General features: G+C 39.3%; 1 protein-coding gene across 2 annotated transcripts in view; it reads right to left on the bottom strand.

The window, feature by feature from the left end:
* Positions 1-20,027, bottom strand: part of Fancl (FA complementation group L) — a 73,557-nt gene that overhangs the window by 46,411 nt on the left and 7,119 nt on the right. Inside the window, exons 2-5 of one of the 2 annotated variants that reach the window (XM_052199632.1) lie at positions 17,466-17,524; positions 15,607-15,667; positions 11,751-11,807; positions 7,339-7,439 (exon numbers count right to left, since the gene is read on the bottom strand). In XM_052199632.1, the coding sequence (XP_052055592.1) occupies positions 7,339-7,439; positions 11,751-11,807; positions 15,607-15,667; positions 17,466-17,524 (278 nt within the window). The remainder of the gene's footprint in view (positions 1-7,338; positions 7,440-11,750; positions 11,808-15,606; positions 15,668-17,465; positions 17,525-20,027) is intronic. The other variant, XM_052199633.1, reaches the window with a different exon arrangement.

Here is a 20,027-nt window from a genome sequence, read left to right as displayed (position 1 = left end):
AAACTAAATTATAAATAATAGCACATGCAGAAAACTTACAACTGTTCTGTTATTAATTTTTCAGTGAAATAATCACAGCATTTAGAATCAAGCAAGACAACTTAAAAGACTGATTACACTACTGAAACTGATGTCAATCTTCTTAATACCTGAAATGTAAAAGAAAGAGATGACAAACCCTGAGAGGCATAAAGTAAAGGACAAGGGTAAAGATTAATAACAATGAAGTCTATAACTACTGATGTGAAAGCCTAGAGCTGCATACTGAGCTAAGGGTACACGCACGGGATTTAACACATGCTAATCCATACTGTACCAGTTTAATTCACAACGAAGAGTATTGAGCTTTTTTCCCAGCATTGTAGTATTAACATCCACGGGCAGCCCACATCACAGCCCAGACTGAGAGGACATAGCTATGTACTGCTTCAAACCTTTGACGATTCCATTCTTACTGTTCAGCACTAACTGCCTCATTCCTGACTATTCAAAACTCCCGCTGATCACGCTTGTCACTTCATTTCTCTTTATAACATTAATCCATGCTGTCTCTCGTGTCAACATTAGCCCTGCTTCTAAATCAAATCAACTCCTTGTCCCAAAATATTCAATTAATCCCAATTCCCTGCAGTCTGTGACCCAGCAGTGGAAATCCTGCAGTCCAGCCACAAAGCACTGTCCTGTCATGTTAGCTCCTGGTTAGATTTTTTTCCTTTTCTTTTCTTTAGTCAACTCAGCACAAGTGTCATCTGGGAAGAGTGAACTTCAACTGAAAAAGGATCTCCATCAATTAGCCCATAGGCAGAACTGATTGGATTAATGACTGATGTAGGTGGGAAGTTCTCACCCACTGTGGGCAGTGCCAGGCCTGAGCACAACAGTTCTCAACCTGTGCATTCAGACCCTTTCACAGGGTCACCTAAGACCATCAGAAAACACAGGTACTGTATTAAGACAGTAGCAAAATTATAGTTATGAAATAGCAACACAAATAGTTTTATAGTTGGGGGTCACCACAACATGAGTTACTGTATTAAAGGGTCACAGCTTTGGAAAGGTTGAGAACCACTGCCTGAGTAGGTGGACCTTATCTATGTAAGAAATCAGGATGAGCAAATCAGTAAGCAGTGATCCTCTGTGGTCTCTGCTTCAGTTCCTGCCTTCAATTCCTGCCCTGACTTCCCTACGTGATGAACTAAAAGCAGTAAACTGAAAAAAAAAAAAAAAAAAAAAAAAAAAAAAACCCTGCTCTTGCCAAGTTACTTTCTGCTGTGGCATTTTATCACAACAATGGTAACCAGGCTAGAACATATAGTGTGTTTCTTTTTCAGCTTTATTAGGAAGTATTAGCTGCACTCTAGTTACTAGGATCGAATTGTATAAATAAATATGTATTCCCATTTTTCCCATTGCTATGATTCTTTGAAATATATTACAAATGATAAAAATACCACAATTAACTAGCTCCCAGGATTATAGGCTTAACTACAAAGCCTAACAACACATATTGGTAATTTTTCAATAGCACATCAGATTTAGAATGAGCCAACTCTTTCTGAAGATAAATGCAAAGGCCAAGCCACAGAACTGTACTCATTCTAAATGATAAATAACATGCTGTCGGGGGAGAACAAAACATCAGCTCACATAGACATTAGAACCATTTAATCTATGAATTATCTAGGGACATGTGATTATTAAAATAAATATAAGTTATCTGACAAATGATGACTATACATTTCTTCCAAACTTCAATACTTTCCAGTCTCAAGTGGTGAGACAAACAGGCACTGGAATGGTTCTAGGTAAAACCAGATACATGACCTAACTATCTACAGAGCAAAATATTTGATGCTTTCAAGTCTAGGATACTCAACCACAAAGGCAATCCAAATGCTCCAATTCTGAACATTTTAATGAGCCACTCTGGGAAGCAACATAAACTGAAGTTAAGACAAACCCATCATCCCATCTGGGGTCAAGTAGCAGAGGCCTTGATGAGACAATGCACCAGCAAAATCACAAAGAGCTTGCACCATCCTCAACAGATGGAGCTGAACTGAGTATAGAAATGGAAACGAGACCAATCAAACTTAAAGTTAGCAACTAATTCTCAAAGTCACATCAATTAGGAAGAAAAAGATACGTACCATCCTATTTTCAATATATTTTTTTCCTTTCCAACTTAACTATTTATTTTTAAGTCCTGATCCGATGGGTCAGAGCTGGATGTGGAGGTCCATGCTTATAGTCCAGACCCTTGGGAGGCTGAGGCAGGTGGAGTACTCCCATGTTCGAGGCTACATGGCTTACACAGCAAGTTCAAGACCAGCCTCAGCTACAGAATAAGACCCTATCTTTAAAACTTAAAAACAGGGTGGGGCATGGTGGTGCACACCTGTAATCCCAGCACTTGAGAGGCAGAGGCAGGCAGATTTCTGAGTTCGAGGCCATTCTGGTCTACAGAGTGAGTTCCAGAACAGCCAGAGCTACACAGAGAAACCCTGTCTCAAAAAAAAAAAAAAAAAAAAAAAAAAAAAAAAAAAAAAAAACTTAAAAACACTAAAAACACAGAACAACAATGAATGCCAACTATTTAATTTTAAAATAAAGTAAAGTGTATGTTACTCTCAAAAAGACCTTTCTCTTCTTATCAGATTTCACACTGGCTAATCTACAAGGTTATTCACTCAAATATTTAGAAAATACAGGTATTTTAACATGGTGTCAAAATCATTAAGTTTCTGAGGTACATTAAAACAACCAAATTACTGTGTGTAGCAGTTCAAAGGATATTTTAAATTAAGCTACCAGCTGCTAAGGAAAAGCCTCAAAGAGTAGCAAGTCTGGCATAGACCAACACAGTTCAGGCCGTGTGACCTGCATGTCCTAGCCTAATTTTATCTTGTCCTGGTAGACTATACCTAAGAAGTTACGAAAATACATTTTGTGGGTTTTCTTAATACAGTGGACAGTGTTGGATAGACACTGATAAAAATCTCACGCCATGCTTCTCACAAGCCATTCATTCATCTCCTCACCCACAAAATTCTTCACAAGCAGAAGGAGCTAAGTGCTGAGTCTCTCACCCTAGTCCCTGTCACTAAGTTGTCGCCCTTCCCAATCTAAGCAACAGAATTTTAAAAGTCTCTCTAACGATGGAGTAGTTTTGTAAATAGACATTTTACTCATGGTAAGGTAGATTTGATTAGCTTCAACCTCAATGTGTGCATATCTCTAGACCTAGGGGCGTTTCCTTAAATGTTCCATATCAGAGGTGGCTTATGACATAGTTCCAAGCAGCAGAATCCCCAGTGTGCTAGGTTGGAATGTGTACATCCATATACACATTGTATAAAAGTATTTACATGGGATTTATTCTGAGAATTAAATAATATAAAAAGCAGCAAACAACAGGAACAGGCAGTCTTCTACAGAGTAACTTTAACCTAAGATGCATAACTTTTGCTTAATGAATGGTATATGCCAGAAGAATTCACACCCATACTCTGAGCTTTCACCTCTCATACAAGTTGGAAATTTAGTCTCGTTTCAACCATCTCATAACAACTCGACAATGCAAAGGAAAAGTCAATACTTCTGATGTAGCTCCTAAAATACTTATTCCCTCTAAGACTTCACACACTGTTCTATTTCCTTTATAACTCCATTGATCATGGCTCTCATTAAATGCCACAATTAAACTCTCCAGTACCTACCACAGTTGTAAGTACGTACTACTGTAATCGCTCGCTGCAGTCTGACTCTCCCACTAGATGCAAACTTCCGCAGGTAGTTTAAGCTGCCTATGACCCTTCATTGTTTTAAATCATATTCAATACACAATAGCTGGGCTTTAAAAAAAGGAAATGAGAAAATCTAGAGCTGCACAGAAGCAAGAATGGAGATTTCAAGGAGTATCTGGGGCCATACAGGTGGGCGTCTATGAGCAGGAAACAGAAACCAGTAGACTTATACCTTTACTTATTCATAAATTAGTCTCTAGGTGGGGGTTAGGTAAGGGTAGACTAACCCTATGAATACTCAGAAAATAAAGAATGTTGCATCCTTTTGTAGTGTTTGTATTGATTTCATGAAACATGGGGTTTTGAGAGATTCCAAATGGGAAATTTCAGTTAAAAAGCAGTGTGTGAAAGTGAGGCTGCAACGTAAGAAACCCTGCAGGAGTGTGCACCAAAGTGCTAGACATCAGGCACACAGAAGACTGAGCATTTGCTAACCGTAGATGACAAAACCAGTAAACTGCTCTATCCAAGAAAGACGGAGAAAAGAAGGGGGACAGGGAGGAAGAGGGGCAGAGGGAAATTAGAAATAAGGGTTGCTCGAAAATAAGTAGACTTACCTATCAAGTAAATCTGACTAGAAAAAAGGCACCAAAAGAGTCAAGCTGTATTCTAGCTCACATAATTGGCAGGTATAGAAATAAATCCTAGTCATTAGAGATAACTCTGGTTAAACTGTTTCCTAAGTGGCTTTGAGGGTTAGCAGAGGGTGGGTGGTTTGAAATGATAAAACTAAATATAATTGACAAGTCATTTAGAACCAAGGATTTAGAACAAGAAAATAAAAGAGAAAGAAGGGAGAAAGGCAAGAAGGAAGGAAGGAAGGAAGGAAGGAAGGAAGGAAGGAAGGAAGGAAGGAAGAAAGAAAGAAAGAAAGAAAGAAAGAAAGAAAGAAAGAAAGAAAGAAAGAAAGAAAGAAAGAAAGAAAGAAAGAAAGAAAGAAAGAAAAAAAGAAAGAAAGAAAGAAAGAAAAAAAGAAAGAAAGAAAAAAAGAAAGAAAGAAAGAAAGGGAAGAGAACGGAAGCCTTGTTAAACCACACTAAATTAAAAGAAAAGAAAAAAAGAAAAGGGAAACTGTGCGTCAATGGTATGGAGTTTTAGGGAGGAAAGTTCATGAATACTATAGAACGCTAAAGAGGCCAAGGACGAGGATGGCTGGATTGTCCGAACTCCTGTCAGTTTCCATGGATACAGCTCAATGTAAATGTAAGAATGAGTCACCACAGAGATGACACACAACTAAATACACTTATTTCTAACATTACTCACAAAGAATTTGTGGGAGTTTGGAAAAATGAAAATGGGAAGACAAAAGGTAAAGTAATATTACTAGTGTATGGAAATATAAATTACCTAAAATGACTCTAAAATGAACCAAAAATTTAACATGAAGCTTCCCCTAGCTATCCCTAAGGGAGTTTAACCAATTAATTAATAATTCATATTGTTGGTTAATTAAAAGGACAGATATTCCAGAGTATGTAACTTAATACATGGAAAGAAAAACTATATTTTATTATTTCTCAAAAAATATTATATTATAAAATGGAAGGCACCCAATATAACTTCCTGCATCTCTCAGGGCAGCTGCAGTTAAGGTCCCTTAACGCCAATCAGTGCCTCCACAATAGCGGATCTCAGTCCTAAAATCCAATGTGGAAACCATAATTCTATTATATACACTTCAACAGTCTAGCTATTCTGAAACACTATTACTTGCAATCATGCTTTTAGTAACAATTGGGTGTAAAGTTGTAATTTTTGGCAAGAGACCAACATATAAATGTCAAGGCTTGTAAGTGCAGATCTATATGACATTGCTATTAGCCAGGAAGACAATGAAGTTAAGAAGCAGTTCCAAAAAAATATGAAGTCTAAATAAAATTCATGCCTGAAATAATGGCTGACCCATGTCTACACTGAAGTACACCAAAAGACTTACGCTCCACTCAAACCCAATGCTGAAAGCAGAAACAACGAGCTGTGGGTAAGAAGGCAAACTCTTCTAAGTACAGATCTGTATGGAGCACATGAGCAGCGGACACATGGGCAGAGCACCAGACTCTGCCTTCTAATAGTAAGAAGTATACTGCACTATGATTGCGGCTGAAAACAAACTTGTGTGTGTGTGTGTGTGTGTGTGTGTGTGTGTGTGTGTGTGTTAGCACCCAGGTTATGGTGTCCATTTATTTAAAGAAGTATTTTTGTTTCATAATTATATTCATGTACAGAGAACTTAGCAGAGTATATTTAACCAAGTTTAGTAGTAAATTCTTTGCCCTTTGCCTTTTCCAGCGTCAAAATGACAGATTTGGGAACCAGGACACTGCTTCCCCAGTGCGCAGATCTCATTGAATCTGTCTTTGTAATGGGTCCTAAACTTCCACCTCTTAGCCAGAACACCCTTTCTCCGAGTTAACCCGCATGAAGGGAACGGTGGTACAAGTCTCCTTCCGGACCAGCCACCCCAGCTTGTTCCCTGAAGATGCAGTAGGGGACCCCCATCTTGCAACACAGGGCAGGCAGGACCATTCCTTCCACCTTCCCTCCCTCCCTCCTTCTTCTCTTCCCCTCCCTCTCCCCTCTTTCTCTTTCTGGTGTTTTGAAACAGGGTCTATTTATACAGCCCTGGTTGTCCTGAAATTCACAAGATCCACCTGCTTCTGCCTTCCAAGGGCTTGGATTAAAGGTGTATGCCACCAGAGCCAGCCTTCTTTACAGTTGCTTAATTCTATGCTTCTTTATTTGTTATTTTCTTCAGAGAAACAAGATGATTTTTCCAAATCTTATTTATGAAGACTCACTGTTGAAAACTACAAAACATTTAAAATATATGTGGATATTTAAATTTAGGAAAGAGAAACTGAATAACAGCCAAATACAGCTACATACACATACTAAAAAACATCGGGATTTCCATTTTGATTCATATTTATTAGCATTATATTTTTGCATATATATACATATATATATATATATATGGTGTGTAGGTATATGTATGTGTGTAGATATGCATATGGAACCCAGATATTTATGCTATATTTTTTCTTCAATAGCACTCATCCTTACTTATTGAGGGAGAGAGGTCAGGAATTAGGCTGGCTTAGTTGATGAACTTGTTCTGTGAGGACTAACCTACCCACTCCGCACGTCCATAGTTTTCATGTCTGCACAGCAAACACTCGATCCATAGAGTCTAACCCAGCCCTGAGCTTTACTATTAAACATGAAACATGTACAGTCACAGTACCATTATGTGCCTAGTGAAAAGTTCTATTAAGATAAATCTTCTTGTGTGCATAAAATGCCATTCTTTCAAATCACATGTAGCATTTCACGTTAATATTCCACAATGCTTCTGTCTGTAACAGAGTAAGCAACAATCAGGATCAAATACCCAGCATTAAAAGAAAACATCAGATCCTCTCTATCAACTAAACGCAGCTACAAAACCAAGCTACAACAACCAGAAATACATTAAGCTGCAATGTGTGAAACGAAGGCATTTATAAGATATATTTTTAAATAGACATACTTATCCCAACCAACGGCTCCTATCTCAGTAAGAAGGTCTTTGCAGAAACTGCAAGAAGGAGGTTGTGCACACAACTCTTGTTTATTCTTTAAAGCAACTTCCTGTTGAAAGAAAAATATTTTAATTGGCTATGGAATTAGCAAGAGAGTTAGTAACTAATTACAAAACAAAAGTTCATAACACTCTCATCACCTAACAGAAATGCTGACTATTTTTTTTTATAGAAAACCCAGGTGATGGTCTGTTCTGTTGTACTGTTCAAAGATTGTGTACAACAGCCAGAGTCTCCATGGGATAATATAGGGAAACTAAAACACAAGTCCCAGAAAGAGTAACACACATTTTAGAGAGGTCTTATAGAGGTTAAATACTGCGTTTAACATTTCCTACTTAAGTTAACTTAGACTAAAGCCAAACTGGTTGGTTTGGTTTTATTTAAAGGAAAGAAAATAATCCACCTCAGAGAGTTCTTCTCAAATAGTCACCATTCTCAATAATTAAAACTACACATGCCCTGATTATCACTAAAACGTGCCACAGAAAGTGACAAAGCATCCTAGTGACGTCATGTGAGCATCACAGTGAGAAAGTCTACTGCTGCCAGTGAGAACAAGGCGTCAGAAACAAACTAGCCATCCACACAGCTAGAGACAAGATTCCAAGTAGCACTGAAATCACCAACTCTGTCTACAATTTCTGAAGAAATGAGAGCTACATGATCTCACTTGTATTCAGAAACACAGCCCAAGTGTACAATGGAGTGCTGTAAGCCAAGGATAAGTGAGAGGGTGTTACTTCAGTTTAAATTAATATATTAGGGGTTGGGGATTTAGCTCAGTGGTAGAGCGCTTGCCTAGCAAGCGCAAGGCCCTGGGTTCGGTCCTCAGCTCTGTTAAAAAAAAAAAATTAATAAATTAAATAACAGAGCCATCACTTACAATTCAATAGTTAGTTTTAATAGTAAGAGTTTAATAGGATACAGCCTTGTCTGGTTCCCATGTTTTTATATTTGCGTATTAAACAGGGCAAATTTTCCTAATTTTTCTCCAATATCAAGTTCCTATACTGTGTTCATCAATATCGCTCATAAGTTTGATCATCTTTATTAGGGTTTATAAATTCATAAGTCAAAATTTACATTTGGAAGCTGATCCTAAATAATTCTGATTCTAAGCATTTTATCAATGATATACCTCAAAGAGGTATAAAAGAATAGACTCAGAAGAAAGATGTAACAACTAAGTTTACAGTAAATACCACCTTACACTATAAAAAGTCTCCAAGAAACTACAAAATAAGAAACATCAAAATGCTTTCAGCTGTCAGCAGTAATATTGGCATTGTGATTTTGACAGAAAACAAAGAGAAGAGAAGCTGAACAAGATAGACACAGCTGTTATGGTTTGGATCTGAAGCGTCGTCCCTCAAAAGCTCATGCGTTTACAGCTTGGTTCCTGGTGGGAAACAGTACAAGCTCTGGAACGGGGCAATCTCCTAATAAGTTCAGAACTCCAAGGGCCATGGGGAAGCAAGGCCCGGTTAGAGAATGGCCATGAGGTGGCAGGGCATGCCCTTGGAGGGCATGTCTCGGCTGTGTCCTTAGTCAGTCTCTCTGCCTCCAATCCACCACAACATAAGCCACTTCTCTTCTCCGGCCACACCAAGCCGGAGCCCAGACGCTGTGGGGCCACATGGCTGTGAGCTGAGACTTCTGAATGAAAAGGCGAAGCAAGGCTCCGCACATAAGTGTTCTCAGGTGTCATATCACAGAGACAAAAAAATTAGCCAGCACAGATATCCAAACTAAATAACTGGTAAATGAGTAAGTAAATGTAAATAGAAACCAACAGTTTAAAGAGACAGAAGCATAAATGCAAGAAAAAACAATAATGAGAATGGAAACACCGTTATGAACTCATGACCATTTTCCCTAGCTTTGCTCAAAAGAATGAGAAGCAAAAATAGCAACAAGTGCCGCTCGCAGTTTGTAGACCACGGTATCTGATACCACTTCCCATGATAATAATGATTATTATTACTACAAGTAAATCTTACACATTTATTAGAGTGGTTGATTACAGTTCTAGAATAGAATAAATAAGTATGTCTAGCGCAACTGGCATCACAAAGCAGGAAGATTAGATTATATTAAAAGACCACAGGAGGCACTATAAAGCATTTTGAACTGGCCAAAAATAGGACACTTTCAGCATCAGAAGAAAATGACTGTGATGGATTAAAGCTAATCAAACTTATGAAACTCATGAGTTAATAATGATTCTTAAAGACATATTAGTTCCCTGTGGTAGTTGCTAGCACTGACTCATTATAAGAAAAAATTGCTTTTTAAAGAAAAGAAACACCTTGTTGCTCTAGTGTAAGCTATGCCTCATAGTAACTAAATAATGGCGAGGGTCCTTATTCAGATATTTTTGGCTAATAAATCTAAATGATAGTTTCATTTTGTTTTCTTTTCCTCTCCATTTGTGGTACTATCCTTTGACAACACATTACATATGCTGTGAGGTTTTATCCCCTGTACCACAAAATGTAAAATAAAACTTAATGAGAAAAAAAATCCTTTAAAGATGTCAGGGAAATGGTGGACACAGAAGGATCCACAGTGGACTGTAAAACACGTAGGTGGTAAGCTGACAGGAAATTGTAGCAGATGCATCTAAAACCTATTGACCAACTTTCACTAACTGAGGAATAAGGAGACATTTGGACCACTCCTACAGTAATACAGTAAGAAGTACAAAGCACCAAGTACTCATATCTAAAGAAATATGCTGAGTTCTGACTGGCAGATTACAAAGAAAAGTGCAAATAAAAACCAAACCAAAGCAAACCAAAACAACAACAAATCCTAATTATCCTTTACCTAAATTGCTTGGGAAATGCTTAGGATATTTTTTTTTCAGATTTTAAATTAGTTACATGTGCATAGTAAGATATCTTTCAGGTGGGACCAAAACTGAAGCACAGTATTCATATTTCATTCCTTATACACATCGCTTAAAGGAAATTTTAAACTCTGATTAGCAATTTTCTGCATGACACAAAGTCTCATCTGTGACATCAGCCATTGTGTTTTCATGGCACTGTTGAAAATGTTTGGGATGTGAAACAGTTTTGATTGGAGGTGATGGATGCTCGACCCTTAGGAGAGGGTGTTGAAAGCTTTTGTGAATGTCTAACATACTCACTTTGCAATGAGGGAAATCTCTCAGGGCACATGCTTTGTTATGTTCAGCAAGGAAAGGGCATGAAAAAAGAAGATCAAGAGGAAAAAGAGAGACAGCATCAACTAAAGCTCACATCAGCATCCAAGTCATCCGCGTTCAAGAGTGGGGCCTCAGTCCCATGGGAGAAGCATCTGCAAGCAGCTGGCTAAGTCCAGAGACTGTAATTACATACTCAGAGTCACCAGTATTGCCTTTTTCTTCCCATATGTGTTCATAGTGTATGTTGGGAGCATGTGTGCTACAGCATACATGTGACTTTAAAGAGCAACTTGGTTTGTTTGTTTGTTTGTTTGTTTGCTTTTGGATTAGGTTTTTCAAGACAGGGTTTCTCTGTATAGCCCTGGCTGTCCTAGAACTCACTTGTAGACCAGGCTGGCCTCAAACTCAGAAATCTGCCTGCCTCTGCCTCCCAGAGTGCTGGGATTACAGGTGTGCACCACCACCGCCCGGCTTAAAGGGCAACTTGATGGGGTTGCTCCTCTCTTCACCACTGTGGGAGTGCTGAAGCTAAACTCGGTGGCCAGGCTGCACACCAAGTGCCAGTACCTAAAAGCCATCTTGCCAGTGCCAATACTCAGTAGTTGAAACAGGCAAGAAGCACTTAGCTAAAAACATATAAACTGATATATTAATATGGGAGTTGATACAATCTCCAGGATTTCCTGTAGTTAAACTACTACAATATCTTCCCAAAATGTTAGGGAAGGAAGATGATTGACAAAGTCTGAGGTTAGGTCACAGAATCAGGGTACTTAAGGCAATTACCTCAGTTTCTTTATGTTGCAAAAGCCCTTCAGGACTCTATCTGTACAAAGACTCTTTATCTGTACTTATATGTATACTTACATTAATTAAGTATGCCCACTCCATGCAAGCAAGAAATCTGATTTCAGTCACCCATATTGAAAGGTCAGACATGAAAGCATATCCCATAACCCAGGTCTGCGAAGACAGAGCCAGGAAGATCTATCAGGCTCCATAACTGGCCAAGCCATCTCAATGATAAGGTATAACACAACTGAGAAAACTGACCATTGAGTATGTCCACATACACATAGACACATGCATACACAAAATCATCAATACACAGAGAAATACCACTTAAAAAGTTTCAAAAACAATAAAGACTTATTAGATATAATAACTGTTAGAAAAAATTCTTACCAAAATCATCTTCAACTCCATCATGAAGCTCATTAGATCAGGAGAGTGCTTCATTCTCTAAATTAAAACATGTTCAGATAATAACTCATAAATGGATGCTCCACTCAATGAAACTGAAATGAACACGGACATCTAAATCTGAAAGTCATTAATCAGTGAAGCATTTGCCATAGTGTCTATTTCTGCCAACTTCATTTTGAAAGAGTGACTAAAACTTCTGTCTTTGATTTCTATTGTGATACACACCATGACCACAAACGAGGTGAGGAGAGGGTGTGTTTCAATTTCTAGCTAGAGTCCATCTGAAGGGCGAGAACCTCCAGGCAAGCGCTGAAAGCAGAGATCCTAGAGGCCTCTGCCCACAGCCTTGCTCCCCAGGGCCTTCTGAGCTTGCTTTCTGACGTCATCCGGGGCAACATGCCTAGAGGTGGAATCATGCAGTGGGCAGAGCAATCATTACTCAAGCAATGTCCCACACACTTGCCTACAAGCCGTCTGATGAAAGCAACTTCTCAGTGGAGAGTCCTCTTCCCTATAACTCAAGTTTGTGTCAGTCAAGTTGAGCACAACTAACCAGGACTACCCTAACTGCATGAAACGTAGTGAATCATGGAAGACATCACTTAAAATTGTGCACATACCTCCATTCCTTCTCTGAAAGATCTAACAAATGTAGAAAGCATTATTTTAAAAGGAGAAGAAGAAAGGCAGAAAAATGAGATGTGAATAAAAAGAGAAACGTAGGGCTGGAGAGATGGCTCAGCGGTTAGAGCACTGACTACTCTCCCAAAGGTCCTGAGTTCAAATCCCAGCAACCACATGGTGGCTCACAACCATCCAAAATAAGATCCAATGCCCTTTTCTGGGGTGTCTGAAGTCAGCTACAGTATACTTACACATAATAAATAAATAAATCTTTAAAAAAGAGAGAGGAATATAACATAAAATATAACTTGGAGTTACTAGATTTTGTATTAATAATATATACTTTGCTTCTAGACCTTTAAGATCATGGATGTCAGCACTTCACAACTAACTCATCCTAATTCAAGAAAGAGAAATAAATAGTAAAATAGTAACAATTATAATAAAAGGACAAAAAGGGATATACCCTATAAAACAGAATGAAAATTTCAGAGAGCTGGTGTTCTGTTGCTTCAAAATATTTTATTCTTAAAATAACTATGGAATAAATGGTTACCTCTTAGAATGCTTGAAAAGGAACTGCTTGCATCTGCTTCTCTTTTATATTTTGATGCACGTCACTAGCCATACACTCTGAGCACAGCTAAATGTAAGGCTGGTCCATGTTTTCAGAAGAGAAAACTTCAAGCCTAAGCTAACTGCACAGCACATGAAGTCAGCCCATTCGCATGAGCTGGCTCTGGTGGACCAAACGCCTGTAGAGTAAATCTAACAGCACAGCTGCTCTACACTGAGCAACCTTATCAAGGCCCTGCCGCCAGTCCAGCAGCCACATCCCCCTCAGCACCCCGTTTGATAACCGATGTTGACTGAGATGCAGTTACAGCTCTCGAGGCGCTGCCGGCAGACAGAGCATCACAACTGTGGCCAGGCTTACCTGTTTATGAAACCTGACAATTTAACTTTTATAAAAATATTTGTTGACTGCTTAGGTTGCATTTAACAGTGTAAGAGAAAAATCATCTGAATCTGGGAATGGAACAAAAACGAAGGAAGGAAGGAAGGAAGGAAGGAAGGAAGGAAGGAAGGAAGGAAGGAAGGAAGGAAGGAAGGAAGGAAGAAAGGAAGAAAGGAAGAAAGGAAGAAAGGAAGAAAGGAAGAAAGGAAGAAAGGAAGAAAGGAAGAAAGGAAGAAAGGAAGAAAGGAAGAAAGGAAGAAAGGAAGAAAGGAAGAAAGGAAGAAAGGAAGAAAGGAAGAAAGGAAGAAAGGAAGAAAGGAAGGAAGGAAGGAAGGAAGGAAGGAAGAAAGAAAGAAAGAAAGAAAGAAAGAAAGAAAGAAAGAAAGAAAGAAAGAAAGAAAGAAAGAAAGGAGGGAGGGAGGGAGGGAGGGAGGGAGGGAGGGAGGGAGGGAGGGAGGGAGGGAGGAAGGAAGGAAGGAGAGAGAGAGAGAGAGAGAGAGAGAGAGAGAGAGAGAGAGAGAGAGAGAGGGCTTCCCCTGACCAGCTGGAGGAACGGAGGAAACACTCGATTCAGAGGTTCCTCTCCCTTCAGAGTAAGCACAGAGAAGCAGCTACTTGTACCACTGTTTGCTTAGCACCTATGAACAAATTTCTCAGGCTATACAATGGCCTCGTTCTTAAACTTTTAAGTACTATACACACTAGTCACAAGGATAAGGGAGCAGGGTTAAGAGAGAACAGACACAGTCTCAACACTGCATTAAAGCGATGCTGAACTTACACAACTACACAAGAGCTCACAGTCTTCAGCTCAACAGTGCATCCCTGCACTTGTCTGTGCCTCAACATGTGCTACAGAGAGACAGCGTCCTTGCCAGTCACCACACATAACTTATCTTTAACACACAAGAACACCAGGAAAACAACATAAAAGAAAAGATCATCCAAAAAAAGTACAGAGTACCCAAGATAGAGTCAACAGAAATCAAAAAGTCAACAGGCTGAAGTGCCCAAGTGAGGACACCTCAGTCCCATTTGGGAGCGAGAAGAAAGCAATTACAAGTGAGGAGGGAGGGAGGGACTGGGAGGGAACATAGATGGGGTGGGGAGTAGGGGGAGAGGGGAGCCTGACCTGGTATTGGGTGAGGGAAAAGGACTAAAGCCCTGAGGGCCAGCAGAAAGAATGGAAACAGGCAACCTTGGGAGATAGGAGGTTAGGGGTGGGGGGTGGGTTCTCCAAAATGCACCATAAACCTGGGAGGTGAGAAACTCTCAGGACTCAAAGGGAGAGGCCTTAGATGAAATGCCCAACAGTAGAGAGAGACAACTTATAGAGCCCACCTCCAGCAGAAAGATGGGGGGGGGGGAGCATCCCACAGTCACAATTCTGACCCGTAAGTGTTTCTGTCTGGAAGAATTAAAGGGATGGAAATAGAGAGGAGCCTGAGGAAAAGAAGATCCAGCGACAGACCCAAAGTGAGATTCAGCTCAAGGGGAATTTCAAGGCCTGACACTATTACTGAGGCCATGGAGTATTCACAAAAAGGGACCTAGCATGACTGAACTCCAGAAGACCCAACAAGAAGCTGAAAGAGTCAGATACAGATATTTGCACCCAACCAATGGACAGAAGTGGCTGACCCTGTTGTTAAATTAGGAAGGATGAAAGAAGCTGAGGAAAGGGGCAACCCTGTAGGAGAACCAGCAGTCTCAATTAATCTGGACCCCTGAGATCTCTCAAATGCTGGACCACCAAACAGGCAGCATACACCAGCTGATATGAGGCCCCTGACACACATACAGTAGAGGACTGCTGTTGGGTCTCTGTTCATTCAGAGATGATGCACCTAACCCTCAAGAGACTGGGGACCCCAGAAGTTTAGAGGTCAGGTGAGGTGGGGGGTGGGGACATGCACGTGGAGACAGGGGGTGGGGAGGAGGTTTGTGATATGGAACAGTGGGAGGGTGGAGGGGGTGGAATAAAATATGGAGTGTAAAAATCAATTACTAAATTGATTTAAAAAAAGAAAAGAAAACTTAAAGTCTCAAGGCTGCAAATCAATTTCAAACCCCAAGTTCACCTTGAAATCTGCTAAGGATTCCAGAAAACATTTTATGTACTACGTAATTGTTAAAGCTCTTGAAACTTACAAAACTCAACAATTAACAAACCCCTTCTTTACAAACTAGGACTTTAAGAAACAACTTTAGAAATCTCTATCATTTGAAGTGTAAGATTTTTAACAGACTTACCTGTTGGACTACTTGATGGTATTCATTAAGTATATTTTTCAGCTGCCAGCTACACAGTAACCTAAAATTTTAACAGGAAAATAGTTTATGCATTGTTTGCTATTACAAGGAGAAAATGTCTTTGAATACTAACAAACATGCACATACAATCAAAGCAATCATATAAGCATAATTCAGATAAGTAAATAAAAACATTAACTACTCATACTGCTAAAAGTCTCATCTTCAAAATGCCAGTATCAATTTTACTTCAAACATAAATAACTGCTCTCAGTAAGCAGCAGATTAATAATGTTTCTTTGCTAAACTATAACACAGCCAGATAAAAACTTCCACTGTCCTAGACTCTCCATCACAACAGGCAGATATAATACAAAGTTTGGATCATAATATACCAAATTTATACTTGAAAAGCCTATAGTATAATATATCCTCCAAATTCTAGATTGATATAATTGGACAGATATTTTTAATTATATAGGTAATGATAAGTTCATTGCCACCAGTTCATCTCAACTCACACAATACTGGTAGGTCAGTAACTATTTAAAAGAAATTATTTTAATTATCTAGATGTAGAAAATCTGAATTTAGGGCTTGGTAGTTAAGAGCTCCTTTTCCAGAACATCCAGATTAGATTCCCAGGACCCACATCGCAGCTCATAACTGTTCATAAGTTCATTTTCAGGAGAATCAATGCCCTCATCTAGTGTCTGTGGGCAACAGACAAAAATGTGGCCCACAGACATACATGAACAGAACATTCATATACATAATATAAAACAAAACAAACAGAGAATAAAACTTAGTGGGCCAGGCATGGATCCCAGTACTTGGGAGTCCAAGGCAGGGATCTCTGAGTTGGAGGTTAACCTGGTCTACACAGCATTCCAGAACAGCCAGGGCTACATGAGAGACACTCTCTCAAAAGCACATGAGTGAATGAATGAATGGAGTAAGGAAGTAAGTCTAGGTTTCCCAAACCACTTCCTTTCTGGCCCACTACTCGGCCCACTCTTGTGCTAACTTCCGTTCCCAGCAATCTCCTCTGGTAGCAGCAAGGCAGTTTCTCATTTGTTCGTCCATCAGGAGGTTCTAGGCCTCCATCCCTTGCCATCGATGTGGTCTCTAACTAATTATACCTTTACTGTGGCATCCCCTAGTTTATCCTTGTTATATCTGCTCAAAGAATTGAGCTATTTTCAAAATTCTATGACTCTTGCCTCAGTATCCACCTACCTATCTTTTCTACATACCAATTTCCAGGTTTCAATTTCCTTTGTAGTCACTCATTCCCTACAAACCCTGTGATCTACCTGTGATCGCCATAAAATTCTGTGGTTCTCCTCATAAACTGCACCGCTTTCCTTTTCTTTACCCCTGGACACTAAAGAGAGAACTGAGGTTTGTGGTGACACAGACATCTCCAGCTCTAGCTTCTGATGAGCAGTTCCTGCCCACATCAATTTTACTCTGAATACCCAGACCAAGGCAATTGAATGGTTCTTCACAAATTACTAAATTATGCACGTGCAGTAGGTATCAGTGGGAAGCTGGGAAGTGGGGTAGGGGGCAAGTCTTCTAACCGTTTCCATTGCCCCTTCAATCAGAACTTGTTAGGTAAGTGTACACAATTGTTGTTACTGCTTTCAATAAAAACAAACAGCAAAAGGGAGTGTCAACTGTGAAAAGTCACAGAGCAGGGATTCACAAAGACACACAGGTTTGGAAGAACCAGAGTGTAGCAGGGATGTTGGCAAAATGCCGAAAAGCACTTCAGGCAAAACTGCAGCTGACAGAATCATGCCTTCTCTGGCCACCTGTGCCACTAACACAGATAGGCGTAAACAGTACTTCACCTCGCCTTCTTGAGTTGCAGGTCTTTAGGCAGCACTATTCGGAGATGGAAGTCACTTCCCTGTGAAAAAGAAAAGTGCAAATTTCCTTCTTTCTCTTAATGCTAAAATGTTAAAGTCAAACAAACATTTTCCTACATTAATAAAGGATGTCAAATTTTGCTAAACTTTTTATACTTGAAAAATACAAGATATATATATACAGAGAGAAAGAGAGAGAGATACATACATACATACATGCATACATACATACATACATACATAATATATACTGTTTATGTATATACCACTTTATCCAGCGCCATTGCAAGAAGGTGCTGGCAGGAAATATTTAGTCCTGGTAAACAACTTTGACACACTGACACACGTGCAGTAAGGCTTCTCTATGACTCAGCATTGGCATGCTAATGAGGTGCACCTTAGTTCTCCTATCACAATGCGACACGCCCCTAAGCGAGGGCTGCTGGGCTATATAAGGGCGGCAAAAGACAGGCTCGGGGTCTGTGTTGGAGAAGAAAAGCAAGGTCCTGAATAAAGCACTGCAGAGAAGAACCTGGTCGAGTCACGTCTTTCCTCGCTGGTTGAGTTAGGCACCAACAATATACATAGATAGATATAGTGTATTTGATGAAAAGTAATATTTCAAAATTCTATGCTGGAAACTTTATAACTACTGGGAAATCACACAACATTAAGACCGCAATGTGGTTACATAAAGAAATTTATTTCTTAAAGTACAAATTCACCAAAAAGAATATTTGGCTTTCAATTTTGCAACTTTCTAAATTTTAATAAAATGAAAATATACTGCTATGTAATCTAGGTTTTTAGATAAAAAACAAATAATATTAAGGTCTGGAGAGATGTCTCAGTAGGGAAGCACGTTTGCTCTACAATCGTGAAGAAGGACCCCAGCACACACAAAGTCTACACATGCACACACACACAGGAATGCACACACAGATACATATACACATTTCCCCATGCACTCTGTAACAATTTCATATAGTGAACCTTTAATAAAATAGGTAATATACTAATTTCTTAAATCTAAATATTCTGTAGTTATACAAATTTTACTCTAAGTCTAAGGAAAGTAAAGAGTGTTCTCTGGAAACACGCTCAGCTTCAGTTTCTTTCAAAAGTGAAGAGGTAAACAGTCTGAACTCTGTAGCTTACGTACGGGGATACAGGTGAATCTGATCAAAAACAAGCAAGAAAAGACAAACAGAAATGTAATCTTTTACTCCAACAATATAAAATGAAAAGAGTAATAAAATTCTTGGAAAACAATTACCGTGTGGAATTTTAGCAGACTCCCTCAAAGCAGATTCCAAACCAGAGGAACACAATTAAATGCGCCCCATAACCTTTACTTTCATGGTAATATCACAGTTCTGACTTTCATTACATTTAAATGTCCTTTAAAAAAAATGAAACAAAATGTACTACTGACCTTTTCAAAAGGTCAAGTAACAATAATTCACTATTTCATTAAAGCACTAAAAGGTATTATGTAGTAACTTTAACCTAACTTCATAGACACTCCACACATAGGTGGAAAACTGGTAGGAAATTCACCATGTACACAAAAACAGCAAAACAATTCTACTTTTCCTGAAAGAATAAAGGCAAAGTTTTAGGAAACCCAGTCACTGTAAAAAGCCAAGTGTCATAAATGGGCCAATACATAATTATTCCAAGAAAATATACAAAATTAGAATTTCTGTAGTTAAAGCATCTGAACACTATTACTCTTTCTCAGAAGGCAGATTTTTTTCTAGCTTTCAGCTAACAAAAGTACTAAGAGTATCTAAACCTGAATGTCCTGACAAATCCTTCCCAAAACTAGAGTGAATAATAACATAAACAAATAAAATGACAAGAAAAACTATGTTTGCAACCAGAAGTCAGAGAACAATAAATCTGTAATTAACTATAACGGGGATGAAAATCACTTTTGAGTAGAGCACATTCTGGCTCCAAGAGCAATGAGAGTTAAAACTGCTGTTATAAAAATTCACAGAAGAATACATACAAAGAGAGTAACAAAGACTTGTAGAAGAACCCAAGCAATGACAATAAGAAAGAGCTCTAACATAAACCCCAAGTCAAGGAGAGGCTGCTGGTGGTCATGGCCGTCACTCTTTTCTTTTTTCAATTTATTGAACATATTCTTCATTTACATTTCAAATGCTAAAAACCTTTCCTGGTTTCCCCCTCTCAGAAAACCCCAAACCCTCCTCGCACTCCCTGCCTCCAAGTACATGCCCTACATCCAACCCACTCGCACCTCCCCTGCCCTCGATTTCCCCACGCTGGGGCATCTATGAGCCTTCATAGGACGAAGGACCTCTCCTCCCACTGATGCTCAACAAGGCATTCCTCTGCCACACTTTCGGCTGGAACCACGTGTACCCCTTGATTGATGGGCGTTCTGGGTCGTCTGGGTGGCCAACATCTGTTCTTCCCACGGGACTGCAAACCCCTTCAGCTCCTCCAGTCTGCCCTCAAGTCCTCCACTGGGGACCCCACGTTCAGTCCAATGGTTGGCTGCTAGCATCT

Source organism: Apodemus sylvaticus, chromosome 11, assembly GCF_947179515.1.
Source record: "Apodemus sylvaticus chromosome 11, mApoSyl1.1, whole genome shotgun sequence".
NCBI classification, from domain to species: domain Eukaryota; kingdom Metazoa; phylum Chordata; class Mammalia; order Rodentia; family Muridae; genus Apodemus; species Apodemus sylvaticus.
This window is presented reverse-complemented; position numbering and strand designations above follow the sequence as displayed.